The sequence below is a fragment of the Dermacentor variabilis genome, chromosome 10 (assembly GCF_050947875.1).
Source record: "Dermacentor variabilis isolate Ectoservices chromosome 10, ASM5094787v1, whole genome shotgun sequence".
NCBI classification, from domain to species: domain Eukaryota; kingdom Metazoa; phylum Arthropoda; class Arachnida; order Ixodida; family Ixodidae; genus Dermacentor; species Dermacentor variabilis.
In genome coordinates this window covers 19,121,313-19,138,443 of record NC_134577.1, presented here as the reverse complement: position 1 = coordinate 19,138,443, position 17,131 = coordinate 19,121,313, and the positions used below count along the sequence as shown (strand labels likewise).

At 44.7% G+C, this 17,131-nt stretch overlaps 1 protein-coding gene across 1 annotated transcript in view; it reads right to left on the bottom strand.

Annotated features, from left to right (window-relative positions):
* LOC142560059 (vitellogenin-6-like) overlaps nt 1-16,228 on the bottom strand; it is a 40,799-nt gene extending 24,571 nt beyond the window's left edge. Inside the window, exons 1-11 of the mRNA XM_075671836.1 lie at nt 16,043-16,228; nt 10,449-10,469; nt 9,352-9,494; nt 7,319-7,453; nt 5,586-5,786; nt 4,533-4,718; nt 3,871-4,013; nt 3,120-3,303; nt 2,084-2,268; nt 1,243-1,411; nt 343-513 (exon numbers count right to left, since the gene is read on the bottom strand). Of these exons, the coding sequence (XP_075527951.1) occupies nt 343-513; nt 1,243-1,411; nt 2,084-2,268; nt 3,120-3,303; nt 3,871-4,013; nt 4,533-4,718; nt 5,586-5,786; nt 7,319-7,453; nt 9,352-9,494; nt 10,449-10,469; nt 16,043-16,085 (1,581 nt within the window). The 5' untranslated portion in view covers nt 16,086-16,228. The remainder of the gene's footprint in view (nt 1-342; nt 514-1,242; nt 1,412-2,083; nt 2,269-3,119; nt 3,304-3,870; nt 4,014-4,532; nt 4,719-5,585; nt 5,787-7,318; nt 7,454-9,351; nt 9,495-10,448; nt 10,470-16,042) is intronic.
* Nucleotides 16,229-17,131: the final 903 nt, after the last annotated feature.

The following is a 17,131-nucleotide window of genomic DNA, read 5'->3' as shown; positions in this document are numbered from 1 at the left end:
GACCGTTAAACGGTGACGAACAAAATCTCATTTTGGCTGCGACAAAGCCAACCACCTGTGAAACTATTTTCGAAGGATGCCTTATCAGCCAATTTGTCTCTACTATTCGAGTTAACTTCTGGAATACTCAAGATTGTAAAACAGAGGCTTTAGATTCTTTCCTTCCTTTCAATCAAACTGGATTGGTCATTGGACAAGTACTTAAACACAGCCATTTTTTTCGGAAGCAGTAAAGTCTAATATACCTTTCATGCTGGTTCTTAATAAAGGCTAGTTGTGCCGCTTTGGCAGAGTTATACACCGTCTACTTCCAACTTAGCTAAGAAGAAAATTGTTCCTTACGTTGTAGTATTTGATGGCGACTTCTGGAGTGCAGATGACATGCTCCTTGGCGTCGTTCCAAGTGTTGTGGTAGTTGAGAATGCAGGTATCGTACACCAGGTTGCTCAGAGATTTGAGGCAGGCCGAGCGCAGGCTGAATGTCTCCCTCACGTAGCTGCTTTCGCAGAGACGCTGCGATAGTTTGAGGAGAACAGCGCATGTTACAAGCGAAAAATAAGTAAAAACACAAGCACATGGGACAAAACATCGGAACTATAAATAGCTCGCTTCCAGGCACCAGCGTATTTTGTGAGGACGGCCAAACACCGTCTTAACAATTTTACGAGCTCAGGATGCCGTCATGTTGTGCTATTTAATATAGGAATATCTTTTTTTTTACAAATACATTCGTGTCTCAATATTAAAGCTGCTATACGAATGATCTTCAAACAGTATACTCTCGCGCTGACGCACCAGGAGTTGAATCACGGTGCTAGCTTAGCCACGCAATAACGTGCAAATGTTGAAACTAATCAACTAAATTCACCTTCAATGTGGCATATAGAAGCAAAATAATTCTAGACTTTCTAATCTCCCTCCTTGGAACCTGGAGCAATACCATCGGCTTCGAGCAAATTGGTCACGTTGTCTAGTGTACGAGGGGTCAAAGCGATTGTTCGTCGAGTTGAAACATGGAAAATAATTACGCTATGTGCAAACAGTAGCGGTTAACAAAGCTAAGACAACAGCCGCAGCACAGTAGGGAGTCGTCTCAGTTTAACTTGTGTGGAGCAAATATGCCACATAGCGACACCATCCGCTTGACACATCGGCCTAAGAAACTTCAGTAGGAGGCGAAATACCTCCCTCATGTGCTGGTAATCAGTTCGCTGCGGAAGAATCTCGCACTCGCGAACTTACGTAGAATTCGTCGAACAAGATCTCCGTGGGTTCTCGGATGTGTTTAGGAATGTTGATGAGCAACGTGGAGGTGGCATCCTCGTCGAGCTTCTTGCTCTGAATGAGATGCTTGGCGTACATGAAGGCCGGATTAGTGCCGGCGGCCGTGAGCACGCTCAAGAAAGCCTCCCTGCGTGAGCAGATGAAAGAGGTGTAAACATCATTCAAGCAGTTGTACGTCTGTGCCAGCTAGCTGTGGCTTCGACTGAAGTTCACATAGAAAATGGGACGAAACCGCTAAAGACGTCCCTGTTGTGGCGAAACAGGAAATCTAGACCAGCCAAAATGTCTAGCAAGTACACACCTAGTGACGCCCCATTTTTTAAAAAAAATGCGGTGATTTCGTATAGTTGTGTGGAATCCAGTGGCAACTCATGTATGAGGTCATGGGATCATGTGCTTCGGAGCATGCTGGGCACATAAATTTTTCCTAATGTTCCCAAGCGTGCTCAAAGGAGTTCGTGGTCCCAGCCTCGATACGCGCACTGTTGACTTGTGAGCAAGCAATGAAAGGTATTACAAGGTTTCGCGTTTTAAATATTTTCAGTTTTTATGTCAAATAACTTGTCAAAATCTTATAAAAATTACGTTTTATTTTAGTAAGGCTACTGATTTTCATCCCTTAATTAGCCCTTGCTCATTAACTTAATTTTGCAGAGGTGTACTTGGGACTGTCATACCTAAGAATCAGGAAAACTTTTTTTAGTTCTGTTGCTGCACAAAACGCCTCTGCAGCGTCTGCTTTCTGTTCACGTGCAGATAATTAGGAATACCATCAATGTTTTAAACTAAATTAACTTACTTGTGTTCCTTGGAGCCAGGCTCAACGAAGCGGTGGTAAAAGTCGTCTATCTGGTTGTAGTCGAGGAGGACGAACGAATAGACTACTTCGAGGAACTTGATGGGCATCTTGTCCTTCTTGATGGCCTCCTTGAGGTCTTCCTCACTGAGATCCCATTGTGCGAAGTTCCTGAAGATCCTGCCAACCTGTGAAATCACAAGCATCATTCCTTTCAATATTTGCACCTGCTGCCTGGAGTTCATTTCTACTGAGTAGAATTCTGAGAGCACTTATTTGTTTTTAAAACTTAACCTCGCAAGCTTTTTCTCCTCTTGTGCCTGTTCACAAAAAAGCTGGTCCTAAAGCTAGTGCTACATATTGTGTACCCTTTCGCTGTACAAGTTAATATAGAATCATGTACAGTCGTGAATTTAAGTGATGCTTGCAAAATTCCAGCACTCTAGCCCGTCTTCAGTTCGTGCACGGAATAATAGTACCTCGCTAAGTTATCTATTTTGGATTAAATGTGGCAAGCTAAAATACGCGCTTTCACAAACCACGATCTGAAGTAAGAACCTTCAACCGCGTAGGTTACTGAGCTAGTCATCAAAAGCATACGCCTGCCCTGTGTTTTACTTCCGACCTGTTCGACACGGAATGTGCAGAAATTGGTTTAATATCCACTGCGCTCTAGCATCATCGTAGGTATCTTTTATCATTAACGCAGAAGTTGAAGGCATTCTCTCCTTAGCCACGCAGCCTGTAAGCGCACGATTTCCTGGCCAGGGTTTCATTCTGTATTGATGATTCAAACTTTCAGTTAATGCCTACAGCATTATGCTGTATGCTTATTTTGTGACCGTTTGGACTAAAAGACGCAGCGCTTACGTTATAAAGACTTTTCTTGGCGACGTAATTTCCGCGTTTTGACTATGTCCTACTTCCTCAGCAGTGCGGCGACAGCACTTTAATTTCGTTCACTTCGTCAATTCCCTAATCACGTTTCTTTCATTACGACAGAGCTTTCGAAGTCACCACCAAATCACATCATCCGTACCTCGTCGACGTTGCCCTTGATTCCGTAAGTTGCTATCAGCTGGTGAGCGCTCTTGAGATCCACCACGCGTTTTGTGTCATGATCTTCGGAGAAGATGAAGGAGAGCTTGGGGTAAGTCACCAGGTCCTCGTTGAAGGTCATGTCGCTGATGCCGTCACGAGTCTCCATCAAGTGCAGGGTGCGGCTGCAGAGAAGGACCATAAAAATAAATCCAGTGTTCTCGTTTGCGCGTTGTTTAGATATCTAAGACATTTTGCAATAACACTCAACTATAATCACAGTGATTCTATGTGTGACGGATTATGTGCTGGTTGTTTCGTCTAAAACTTTAAGTTTTGTTAACGAAGTCCTGGAAGTTTCTCGATCATGAGGCGCTAAGCTTCGCTACGCAGGAGATACTCTCACGTGATGTTTTTTCACAGCAAAATCAATTACCATTCTCGGGTAATAGTCATTCAGTGTGATAGCGTGTTAAAGTTGCGAAGTGCGAAGTTCCGTGAAAAGGAATTCACGCTGGGGGCACGGAGTATTGTTCTTGTTTTTGTTTCTTGCTCATGATTATGGCATGTTTTTCTGATTGTTTTCCTTTTCTATTTATCACTCAGCGTAATACTAATATGCTAACACTACTGTGTGTTCTATCTGCAAGTATTTCTACAGATTGACGCCTTTGAACTAAAATAATGGTACAATGGTTTCTAGCAATGCTTCTTCAGAAGCATCAATGTGAGATTTAACCTAGAAGACGTACTTGAGAAGGATCCTAATTGTATTTCCGTCCGGTGTGTATGGACTGTACATTATCTCGCCGTCAGCGATGATGTTCTCAATGATGAAGTTGTGCCTGGTTCCTCGGATGTCGTAGTGGTAGGCGGCGTTGGATGTCAGCGGGTGCTGCGAAATTAGCGATCGACAACTTCAGTCAGACTGCAGGGACAAATCACAGGAATGTGTCGAAACAAAAAGTATCTCCGGCAGTTGCGTGACATCGCTGCTTTTAAACGTCACAAAAAGAGCCTTGATGGAAATAAAACTGCCAGCTATAACGCCTAAACCCAAACCATCGAATGGCAGCAGTTTCTGTGCTCGATTCTCTGAGCTTCACTTCAACGTTTCACGTCAGTTTAGTGCTTCTACCTCACTATCATTCATACTCTAGCATACAGAACTTGCGGTAATCTGTTGGTATATAGTTTTGTTCTAAGAATTCATAGGTCACTAATAGCCACATGACTGACCGTACTTTAAGAATCACAATGTCGTCGCCACAAATGCATGTATCCGTCCTTGATAGCAGGCATGAAAATTCATCGGAGGTAAACTAATTTGGCCATGCATGATCATATTCCTTATATCTGGAAGTAGTTCGAAATCACGAGCAGTCTGTGGTACCACTCAACATTTTTCACTCACAGTCTCATCTCCAGGGCAGTCAACGCATCGCGTGCCGTGGCTGATTTTAAAGAAGACCTGCGGCGTATTGCGGCACTTTTTGTAGTTCTTGATTTTGGTCACATTCAAGACGTTGGCGAACGGGTTCTCAGGGTTCACGGTCTTCTGGATGTCGTAGATAGTCTCGCACTCACCGTAGATGCCGTCCTGCATTGAATAAACAGTGAATAGTGTAGAGAGGCAGGTTTTCTAAGAACAGAGCACTACTTGGATTTCCAGCACTTACGGCTATCAGCCTCTTAGCAATTTTCATAACACTTTCCCGTAGAGATAATGAGAATTCAAGGCAGTGCTCAAGAGAATGCGAGTGCGAAAATGTGTTATCTATACAAGGTCACGTTTAAAGGATGAAGCATTCTTTCGCAATCGCTACACAGTGCTTCGTTCTGCAGCAATTTTCGCCGTTATTTACTTTCGCTAGAGTAATTCTGAATGATTTATTCTGTGTAGATAGCTATCATCAATAATACGCTCAGCATAGTAAGAACGCATGTCTAAATCCGCTATTACCTGAAAACAGTTCACGAAGAAATATTTACTATAGTCGATTTCTTTTGTAATTTATTCCTTTTCGACGTGTTTGGTGTCTGTTAAATATCCAGTAAGAATGCCTTCCATATTAGTTGGAGTTTAGTATCACCACAGTAGAATTAGTGTTTCCTTAAGGACACCTTCAGCCACCTCCATCGAAAGATATAGTCACAGAAAGAGATTGCGCAGACAGAACACGTAGCACAAAGTTGTTGGTCTATTTCTTCTCTATATAATGCCAGAATCAAAGTCACACTACAATGGCTTACAAAATCTGCACAAATTGTTCTTCTTGGTGCGGAGGTGAAATAAGATAGGAGGAAAGGGTTATTACTTTGACAATGGCAAAGAGGAAACATTTTCTTGCAGCTCAGATCTGGTGGATCGTGATAAGCAGTAAAAACAAAATAAGAGGCGGGGGAAAAGCTTGAATTATTACATGTTGCACTGCACAAGTCAAGGTCAATGTTACGATTAACTGACCTCGTAAATGCGGTACATCCCTGGAAGCTCAGTGCGCATGCCACCGACGCAGTTGCCACGTTCGCAGTCTGAGTAGAAAGCTTCATCTCTGGGCAAGATGGGGTTTATCGCTTCCAGGTCGACGTTGAAGAGGCTGACGATGGCTTTCTTCATGTTCACTGACCAGATTGGTTCACCTCGGGTCACTTGGATGTTCAAGATCTGCGACGCAGAGGTGCGAACAACAAAAATTAACAAGAGGACCAGTATATGCATGTAGAAAAAGTAACCGAATAGGAGCATGAAGGGCGGCTATGAAGAAACCGGGATTGAGTACCTCCGGCCCCTTTTTGCACTGAATGTCTGTGGATTTCATGTAAGCCATCGTACTTGTTCTAAGTAACATTTTATAATATGTACGTTTACATTTTTCTTACGTAATGGTTTCCTTTTTAAGTGATTCCTTTGAACCGTGACTTCACCTACAAAGGGTCATTCTGTTTGTTGTATACTTAAGTGACATATATAGGTTTCAAATATATGCGTACCAGCAGCGAATGTGTTAACGACAATCTCTAGATTAAAAAAGGTCATGCACATCCCATGAATTTTGGGAACCCTTGTCAGCGAGTCATGGTTTTGTATAATACTCGCGCTATACCTGTCGTCAGTTGTTACTTTACTTGCGCAGGTTTGAGTCTCAACTGCTTGAAATCGCAAGCTACTACGAGCACATAAGGGCAACGGTGAAAAGTAATGATGATTTGATCTTTAGCGCTTTCGCGCTTTTCAAAGCATGAACCAGCGTTCCAAACACTGCAGCTTCCGCGAGCGAAGAGCAATAAAGCTAATAATTAGCGGTAAGGTAAAAGGTACGAGATCCTGCCTGCGCAGGATCTCCAGAACCAATATCATCGGGCTATTGCGTCTTGGGATCCTGCCTCAATCATCCCGTAGAACACGTAATTATTTTCTTCGGCAACATCTTGTTAAACGCCCTAAAGCTGTACTTGTAAGAACATAACCCACTGACCTACCAACGTATTCGCCACCAACGAGATAGGCTAAGGAATGTTCTCTTTGTCATGCAAAGTCAACTTGGGACTTTACCCACTTGCTCTTTAGATGCAGTGAGACTTAGAAAATTTAACGCCTAATTCAAAAGCACCCCTGCCATGGTGGCGCAGACGCGTTGGCGTTGCCCTGCTAAGTCCAGGGGAGCGAGCTCGAATCCCAGCCGCGTTGGCCCCATTTCCTTGGGAACGAAATGCAAATACGGCCATGTACCATGCGTTGTGTGCACGGTAAGGAATCCCGGGTGGCCCAAATTAATCCGGAGGCGCCCACTACGGTGTGCCTCGATCACATCGTAGCTTCGGCACGCAAAACCACAGACTTTAACAACTAATTTTCATATAAATAAAAAGCGCCCTTTGGTTTTAAGCAGGGCCAGAATCATAACTTCTTTTTCTTTCGACTTCGTCACCTGAGGCCTAAGCCCTGGTTTCATTACAATGCTCTGCTGAGAGCATCGGCGCTGGCTAGCGTTAACTACCCTTGAAGATGTCGTCTGCTGTGTAAAATTCAACCAATTGGTGATTTAAGTATAACGTCAACCTGATTTCATCATGCTTGATTGCCGCTCGAGTCGTAAGCTTGATGTCTATCTTCAGTATTTAGCGCAATCACGCCACACCGTGACCAAGCGGTTGCGCTGTCATGCTTGTGCACTTGAGCAAATCTGTTTCACTGACCTTTCCCTGATCGTACCGGGCAGTGAAGGGCTTCTCTATGAAGCGGCCGAGCTCGTCGATTGTCCTGTAGTTGAATGGGTGCTCGACGAAATCCTCCACATCCTTGTGAACCCTGTCGAACTTCATGTCAATCACCTGCGCACAAAACAAGACTATCTTTAGTGCCTGAAATTCGCCAGCGCGAAAAAAACCCTCACATCGTTAAAGAAATTATGCAAGGGGACTAGTTCGGTGTTGATACTGTTCCGTATATTACTCCAGGTTCCTGCACAGTACAGAAGCAACCGTATGAACAGGTAAATCTATTTGATGCAATGTTCGCGAAACTGCCAAGTTTCATTCTAACTATGAATAGTTATACATGGGCAAGCCGTGTGAGCGTCTTCTTAAAATGGAGCACGCTTGTATAAAAATGAAAATGGCGAGCATCGCAAGCTTTTTCGAAAGTAGTACAGTACCTTGCCGACAGTGGCTGGGCTTAGCGTACACAAAACTCTTTGCTTTCCCCGCCGGAATGATCGAGGGTGCTGCTTGTTACGACTGAGGCAGCGAGTAAACTTTCGAGCATGTTAATTGCCGTTTTCTTAATTTAAACTGGTCACAGGTGGTCGTTCGGGACCGCGTTGGCTTGTCTCGACGACCGACCGCTTTCGGAGCCGACAATCCTGGAAAGCCGGCCTATAGGATCGTAAAACCAGAAATTGGTCAAATCTGCTATATAGGTTCCGACAGTCGAGTAAGTTAACGAGACAAACAACCACGTTACCCGCCCCTGCTGTGCTTTTGCTTTCTTCGCCATTTGTTTCCCTTTTTCCTTTGGTCCTTAACCCGCGCGCAAGTGTAGGTTAATGAACGAGAAGCATCACTTCCAGTGACCTTCACTGGAAAGCAGGGAGGATCACTGGAAGATCACTGGGGGATTATCACTGTCTGTAGCGATTCTCCCGACACCATTTCTCTCTCCCTGTTTCTGGAATTGCTAAGCAGAGCATAAATATGATCGCTTTGGCGCAAACAAGGAAGGACGGAAGGGAACTTAAATTCCGTCTTCCGTCCTTCCTTTCCCCTCTGTGCTTCCTTGTTTGCACCAAAGTGATCATACTTATGTTCTGCTCAGCACTATGAACCGACTAGCCTAGCACCATGTCTGTTTCCGGAAGCCCCCAGTCTGGAGATCAAGAAACCGTTTCGCAAAACTTAGTCTGACAATGAAACAATGAACAAGAGTCTAAGCAATACGCAATAAAAAAAGTTATTTGACCCGCCATGAGAGCTCAGTCGGTATGAATTTCATGCTGCGGAGTGCGGATGTCGATGTCTCGAATTCCGGCCGTCGCGTTTTTGATGGAGGCAGAAGGCGCAAACGCTCCTGTGCGCAGATATCAGTGCGTGTTAAAGAACCCCAGGTGGTCAAGATTAATGTTCATGCCTCCACCACTGCGGCTCCTACAGCCTGAGCGTGGCTTTCAGACATTAAACTTTGCGAATCCAATATACAATTTAAAAGAAATACTACTGTAACACTCGAGCGACCGATAACCAAAGCCCGGTGTATCCGATTCCTTCTGCTGACATGAAAGGTTAACGATTGCATTCCTTGCTGGGCACTTGATAGTTTCACGTACGCTGGTGGCAGTTCTTTAGGCTCGAGAAACTTGTGCGCCAATTCCTGAAATTGTTGTGGGCCTTCCGGCTATGACTTTGACTGAAGTGGAGGGGGCATCTGCACTAGCTGAGGAGTTCTCATAACAGGCGGTGGCCGATTTTTCCAGAGAAGAGGTTTCCCGAAGGTGTTTCACCTCTTTAATTGGATGTACCATCAATAATGATTTATTCCTGCATTCTTTGATATTGGCTTTCGCATGAGCCCTTTGAAAAAGTCCGTAGGGTCCAAGCGCACTTCACTTCGAATCGACACTTTGCTGAATTCCGTATACTGGTATTAAATAGATATCGCTTTTAATAGGTTACGGCAGTATGACTTGAAGACAAGACTGCCACTTAGTGTTTCGCATGCATAAATTGGTGTTTACCTTGAAAATGAGGTAGTCCCTCTTGGGCTGGACCAAGATCTTGCTCTTCAGAACGACGCCAGAGTCTTGTTGACTCATTCCCGACATGAATGTGTGCAAGTGTCCGTAGTAGTCGTAGATATACTCACGTCCAATTTCGTACCCTGTGGGACCCAGTACATAAGCAGCAGTTAGTGAAACTCCAGCAGCTATAAATATAACTTACATGAGCAATCATCACTTGCAATTTATCCAAAGGTAACAATATACTACAAATGTCTTTTGCAGTGCCTATGAGCACTGAAACAAAAGCATTGTGGACAACCTATCGCAGTCGTCTTTACACAATAATGTGTGACTAGCTGTTTCTGTCGGCTTTCTTTTTTAATTGTTCGTGACACACGCGGAAGGGAAATTGTGGGCGCCACGGACGCTTCCAACTTTGCGTTTTTTCGACTTTCGGCATATTCCAAAACGTGCCTAATGATCACATTGATTATGAGTTCAATATTTATTTGCCATATCCTCACGTCATGTCACTTGCTCTAACGCGTTTCACTCAGATTGCTCTTTTGTCCTCCGAACAGGGTCAGCAAAAGTTTGAACAGTTTTGAACTTTCAAAAGAATCTTACTTTATCTTACTTGCTGAGACGTATAACAATCTCTTTATTTATTTGAGCTTGCACATGCAGATGCTACATGTTATGCGTGGGTTAATAGCAAGTTCATTTTGCTTGACAATAGTAGCGTGTGACTTTTGTATTCCGTGGAAGGCAGAAGCAGCCTGTACACTGCAAAAAAAGAAACACTCTGTGCGCACTACTTTTCTATAAAGAACGCTATGCTACGCTGCTATTTGCTTGCCGATTGTGACCTGAAATTACTTTGAGCGCAGCACAAAAGAACAGACACGTGGGCAACATAAATGACACTTAATAGTGTGGGTCAAGCTAAGCGACAAAGGGTGAAAGCGTTTGTTAAAGTGTACTTAGATCATCTGTCAGGGTTGATTTACTATCGAAGAAAAGTTTGACCAACAGAGATAAATTGTATTCACTCTGGAATCGGTAAGAGCTGTGATCGCGCCTTGAGAGGATTACAAATTAGGATATCTTACCATTTCCGTAGGTGACGGACACTGTCGGTGGAGAAAAAAAAAAGAAAAGTCAGGCGTTAGCCACAAATTAGGTACGATTTGCAGCAATGGACATAGTTCACTAAAAACGGATACTATTTGCTCTGTTATTGAAGTGACTCGGGACATGCTTGCTGTACGTTAATACACACGAACTATAATTGCTGTTGTCATATTTAGAGAAAACTAAATCTAGAGTAATTCTATTCAATGTTTAAGTTGAGCTAATGATGTTACTTCCTCGATCTTCGCGTGCAAGACGACCGTGGTTCGAATCCCGGTGCCGCGCATTTGCCACCGGATTAAAAAACATTTAAAAAATCCGCGTGCTGATAAAATTGCATAAACAGGCCTGGAGTGGGGCCTCATGCCGGTGACCAGAACCAGTAACGCACTCCCTCACCAGAGCAGGATTGGCCACCCTGGTGCAGTACTTGGCCACAACCTCCTATATAAATACAAAAATCAAACCCCGGCCCTCAGTCCTCAGCAGCTGCGAAGCAACTGACCACGGCGGCGGTCAGACCTGTGACGTAGCAGAGGGTGCTAAGAATCCCTGGTTCCGGACAGGCAGCCATCGGAATCTGAACCTGGCAACGTTTAACGCTAGAGCGTTATCTAGTGAGGTGAGTCTAGCAGTTCTATTGGAGGAATTAGAGGGCAGTAAATGGGATATAATAGGGCTCAGTGAAGCTAGGAGGACAAAAGAAGCATATACAGTGCTAAAAAGCGGGCACGTCCTGTGCTACCGGGGCTTACCGGAGAGAAGAGAACTATGAGTCGGATTCCGGATTAATAAGGATATAGCGGGTAGCACACAGGAATTCTATAGCATTAACGAGACGGTGGCAGGTCTTGTTGTGAAACCTAATAAGAGGTACAAATTGAAGGTCGTACAGGTCTACGCCCCTACATCCCGTCATGATGACCAGGAAGTCGAAAGCTTCTATCAAGACATTGAATTGGCGATGGCTAAAGTCAAAACAAAATACAATATACTGATAAGCGACTTCAATGCCGAGGTAAGCAAGAAGCAGGCTGGAGACAAGGCAGTGGGGGATTATGGCATAGGCTCTATGAATAGCGGGAGAGAGTTATTAGTACAGTTTGCAGAACAGAATAATATGCGGATAATGAATACCTTCTTCCGCAAGCGGGATAGCCGAAACTGGACGTCCAGGAGCCCGAAGGGCGAGACTATAACTGAAATAGACTTTATACTCTGTACTAAACCTGGCATCATACAATATGTGGATGTGCTCAGCAAGGTGCGCTGCAGAGACCATAGGATGGTAAGAACGTGAATTAGCCTAGACTTGAGGAGCGAACGGAATAAATTGGTACATTAGAAGCTGATCAATGAGTTAGCGGTAAGAGGGAAAATAGAGAAATTCCCGATCAAGCTACAGAAAAGGTGTTCGGCCTTAACTCAAATGAAGACCTTAGTGTGGAAAATGTGAACGACAGTCTTATGGGCACCATTAAGGAGTGTGCAAAAGAAGTCGGGGTAACTCTGTTAGACAGGATACCAGTAAGCTATCGCAGGAGACGAAAGATCTGACCAAGAAACTCCAACTTCTGCCAAACTGGCAGAACTTTCCAAGTTAATCAACAAGCGTAAGACAGCTGACATAAGGAAGTATAATATGGATGGAATTGAACATGCTCTCAGGAACTGAGGAAGCCTAAAAGCAGTGAAGAAACTAGGAATGGACAAGAATCAGATGTATGCGTTAAGAGACAAAGCCGGCAATATCATTAGTAATATGGATGCGACAGTTCAAGTGGCTGAGGGGTTCTATAGAGATTTATACAGTACCAGTGGCACCCACGACGATAATCGAAGAGAGAACAGTCTAGAAGAATGTAAAATCCCACAAGTAACGCCAGAAGAAGTAAAGAAAGCCTTGGTAGCTATGCAAAGGGGCAAGGCAGCTGGGGAGGATCAGGTAACAGAAGATTTCTTGAAGGATGGTGGACAGATTGTTCTAGAAAAACTGGCCACCCTGTATATGCAATGCCTCATGACTTCGAGCGTACCGGAATCTTGGAAGAACGCTAACATAATCCTAATCCATAAGAAAAAGGACGCCAAAGACTTGAAAAATTATAGACTGATCAGCTTACTGTCCGTTGCCTACAAAATATTTACTAACGTAATCGCAAATAGAATCAGGAACAACTTGGACTTCTGTCAACCAAAGGACCAGGCAGGATTCCGTAAAGGCTACTCAACAATAGACTATATTCACACTATCAATCAGGTGATAGAGAAATGCGCGGAATATAACCAACATTTATATATAGCTTTCATTGATTACGAGAAAGCGTTTGATTCAGTCGAAACCTCAGCAGTCATGGAGGCAATACGGAATCAGGGTGTAGACGAGCCGTATGTAAAAATACTGAGTTATCTATAGCGGCTCCACAGCCACCGTAGTCTTCCATTAAGAAAGCAACAAAATCCCAATAATGAAAGGCGCCAGGCAGGGAGATACGATCTCTCCAATGCTATGCACAGCTTGTTTACTGGAGGTATTCAGAGACCTGTATTGGAAAGAATGGGGGATAAGAGTTAATTGGGAATACGTTAGTAACTTGCGATTCGCTGATGATATTGCCTTGCTTAGTAACTCAGTGGACCAATTGCAATGCATGCTCACTGACCCGGAGAGGCAAAGCAGTAGGGTGGGTCTAAAAATTAATCTGCAGAAAACTAAAGTAATGTTTAACAGTCTCGGAAGAAAACAGCAGTTTACGATAGGTATTGTGGCACTGGAAGTAGTAAGGGAATATATCTACTTAGGACAGGTAGTCACAGCGGATCGGGATCATGAGACTGAAATAATCAGCAGAATAAGAATGGGCTGGGGTGCGTTTGGCAGGCATTCTCAGATAATGAACAGCAGGTTGCCATTATCCCTCGAGAGAAAAGTTTATAACAGCTGTGTCTTACCAGTACTCACGTATGAGGCAGAAACCTGGAGGCTTTCTAACAGGGTTCTACTTAAATTGAGGAAGACGCAACGAGCTATGGAAAGAAGAATGATGGGCGTAACGGTAAAGGATAAGAAAAGAGCAGAGTGGGTAACGGAACAAACTCGAGTTAATGACATCTTAGTTGAAATCAAGAAAAAGAAATGGGGGCATGGGCAGGAAATGTAACGAGGAGGGAAGATAGCCGATGGTCATTAAGGGTTACGGACTGGATTCGAATTAAGGGAAGGGAAGCGTAGCAGGGGGCGGCAGAAAGTTAGGTGGGCTCCACGTAATTTACGAATAAATTATTTTGATACAGCCTTAAGGACGCAATTATGTTGCAGAAAAATTTGCTTGGAGTGACAAAGAGCCTGAAGGATTTGCGAGTTAACAAGATATAATAATTTGCAGGTTGTGCAGTTTACTCGATCCTTAGCCTGGACATCTGGTTCTAAAGGCTACGCCACAATTCTTATGTACATCAGTGATTTCTAAACAGCTTCCTGAATTAATAGAATGTGTCGTTCACGGTGATGTCTGCGGTGCTCCGCTTTAGACGGTTAAGAGGTTTAAACCTCACGACAATCCGTCAAATCGTTCGAAAAAGATATTTCAGACTTGGGTCTTTATCTACCCTGGGGTACTTGAGAGTATGTTCTGTAACGCGGTTCAGTGAAAAACACTGTGTAGTATCATGCTCATGCGTCGTAAACATGTGTAGCACAGAAGGCGTGTTGCATAGGGGTTAATACAGTGTTTTTCTTCATGATGCATGTTAATGTGCGTTAAGTGCCACTTAAATGGTACTGAACTGCTCAACTAATGAAATTTTGTGGACTCTTTTCCTTGTACTGAACTACCAAGCCCCCTCTTCTGGTGCTAAACTGTTCAACGACTGAACATCCGGTCACCCGCTTCCGAGAACTGAACTGCTGAACTATTGAACTGCCAGGTACTATACAGCTTAAATAGAGCACTTTCGGTTGCTGTCCTCCATGCATTGAACGAAAGCAATATGCAAGGTCCGTTGCCGAAGAAAGCGCGATGTTGGTGAGGTCGACGTTGCTATTTTCGGGGTGTGTATCTCCTTCCTCAGGGGAAAAAGTACATTGGAAATAATGTCACCGACTGGTAGAATTTTGTAGCGTAAAGCTACACTACGCGGGTTGGATCCGAGCTTCGGGTGCGTGTGCACCTGCCATACTGCGGCGACTGCGGCGCATTCCAGAGGTGTGACGTCGCAGTCTCCGCAGACGCGCCGGCGCCGTGTGCGTCCGCTGCTGCATTTGCGATTGCGGCGCCGCACGGCACTGCGCATGAGCAAGGAGGACTCACTGTGCGTCTAAATGCGCGGGATATGCGGTTGATGCAGCGCGCTCGACATAGAGGTTACGGAGAGTCGAGCCGCTGCCAGTCGGCGCAAAAGACTGGAAAACTTAAACACTTCAGGCCCCGAGGTTGTCGCTTGGCAGTTGGCCATCGACCGTCGAAAGAACGAGCATGCCAAGGCAAAACGTGCGGTCGAGACACCGGAGCAACGCGAAGGACGCCTAGCGAAAAGACGTCGCCAAGAATTTCAACGCCGTGCTATGGCCTCCCAACAACAGCGGCCGGATCAAGAGAGTGTCACGGACGATCCCAAGGCTCGTCGGTGCGCTGAACATGCTATGAAACTCGGTGAAAGTGCGAGTGCGTCTACACTCTTCCTCTCGGACTTTGTGTACAATCCGTTTGGACACATTTGTGACGTATGTGAAAGACTGCGGCATTTGAATTACAAGGCCAAACAAGGCCATAGCCGGATAAGCTAAGGTTAGCAAGCAAGGCAAGAGATTAACCAAGCATAACCGTACCTTTACGCTACGTATATACTGGCATAGCTGAGCTAAGCCACTGCCAACTTTATTTATGGGGTCATTATTCAAAAATAACTTTTAAAAACACTTGTCGAAGTTTTCCACAGAAACAAGCACTTCTAAAAGATAACATGATTCAGTTCTTCTTTCACACACACACCTATTACTATGTCAGAAGCACTTCGCAGGGACTAAAATTTTTCTCTCCTTGTGTATATTATGAACGTGTGGGGAGGAAGGTGTCAAAGTATTCCTTCGAACTGCTAATGAAGCGAGACTTTCTTTGCCTACCCTCCTAGGTTTGACGACGCTGTTGTTTTTATTTGTTTCTACAGCGGAGGTTATAAGGCGTTTGTGTATAGATCGGAACATTCTTAACATTATTGGCGATGTAGCCAGTATAGCCATGTTCAATAGAGAAGCGCAATAGAATGCAGCTAATTTATCGCACATTCTCGCTAGTGAGTCCGTGGAAGTTCAAGAGAAGTAAGCGAAACAGTCTTTGGTGATAACAACCTGCGATGCTGAATATCTTATGAACAGAAATTATTTCATTTTCCTTTTTTGCTGTCCTGCGCATTGCGCTAAATCAATAACGTTGGACTCCGTCGGAAATAACTGGCCCAAATTATTACTCCGGTACCATGAGGTTTGGGGCCCTTAGGCACCCTCCAGCCATACGCCGACTACCGCTCAACTCGACAGAAATTCCATCGTTCCAAAACTCGAAGGCGTACTCACCGGCCACAGCCGCAAGGGCTGCTATCCCCAGCAATAGCCGCATGACGCTTGCTCGGTCACTGCAGGACGGAGTTTAGACTCCGGCCGCTGCCTGAACAAGACGGGAAGGTGCGCTTTTATAACGGGCGCTCTAGCTACCCACGTGACCCAGGCCAACCAACAGTACTGCAGCAGCTCTTCGGAGAGAGCTAGTATAGGATGATAACTTGTATCGGCGAGAGCTCACAAGCTTGTATCTGTTCCTTATGTAGCGCGTGATCCTGTGATAACCGTTGGCTCGGGCCTTCTTCGAGGGTCTCGGTCCTTTTCATGAGGGGTGACACAGCCTTCTCCGTGTCCGATAGAAATGAAACACTCGAAATTCAACAAAAAAAATGGAGAGAGGCAGCTTGCTTCGTCCTGAGAGGTTACTTCTCTCGTCGCGGGCGATATTTTCCTATTCAGGGAGAGCACAAGCGGAAGGCGTCTTCTCGAGCAAATCTCAGCGAACGGTCGTCGAACCTTTCTTTTTTTACCTTCGTTATGATAAGTGTTGCTCTTTGGTCCCGGAGAGCTGATGCTGCATGTGATCGGGCATCTGGAAGCACACCTACGCCTCTATTTTAGCTCGCTTTCGCAGCGCACTCCACAAATCACCTCCATTTCATGGTACAGCAACGGCTAAAAATTCAGCCAAACTTCGTGTGCGTCCTGCGTACTTCTGCAACTCAACGAGCATGGCTGATTCCCATATTGAGCGTGCCTTTTGCATTGCAGCCTGACATACCGTCCGCATTATTATAGAAGTAAATAAATTTGTCATGAAAATTTCGACTGAATCAACGCATGCGTGTTCAACAGCAACTACACTGCGTTGTGGGATCAGTCTGGTGCGAACAGTTCCGAAAAGAGGACAATTTCATCGACCCCATGGCCGCTGTTGAAGGAGCAGTCACATAGCTCGACCATCCATATTGCAGGCACTAAAGCCTTCTACACTGCTAAGTGTACAACAGTGGGTAAACAAAACAAACATGGGAAGTGATGGCTCCTCACGGTTCAAAAGCGGTGCACTTCTGGGCACAGCCTCTGAAATTTACCATGCTGCTC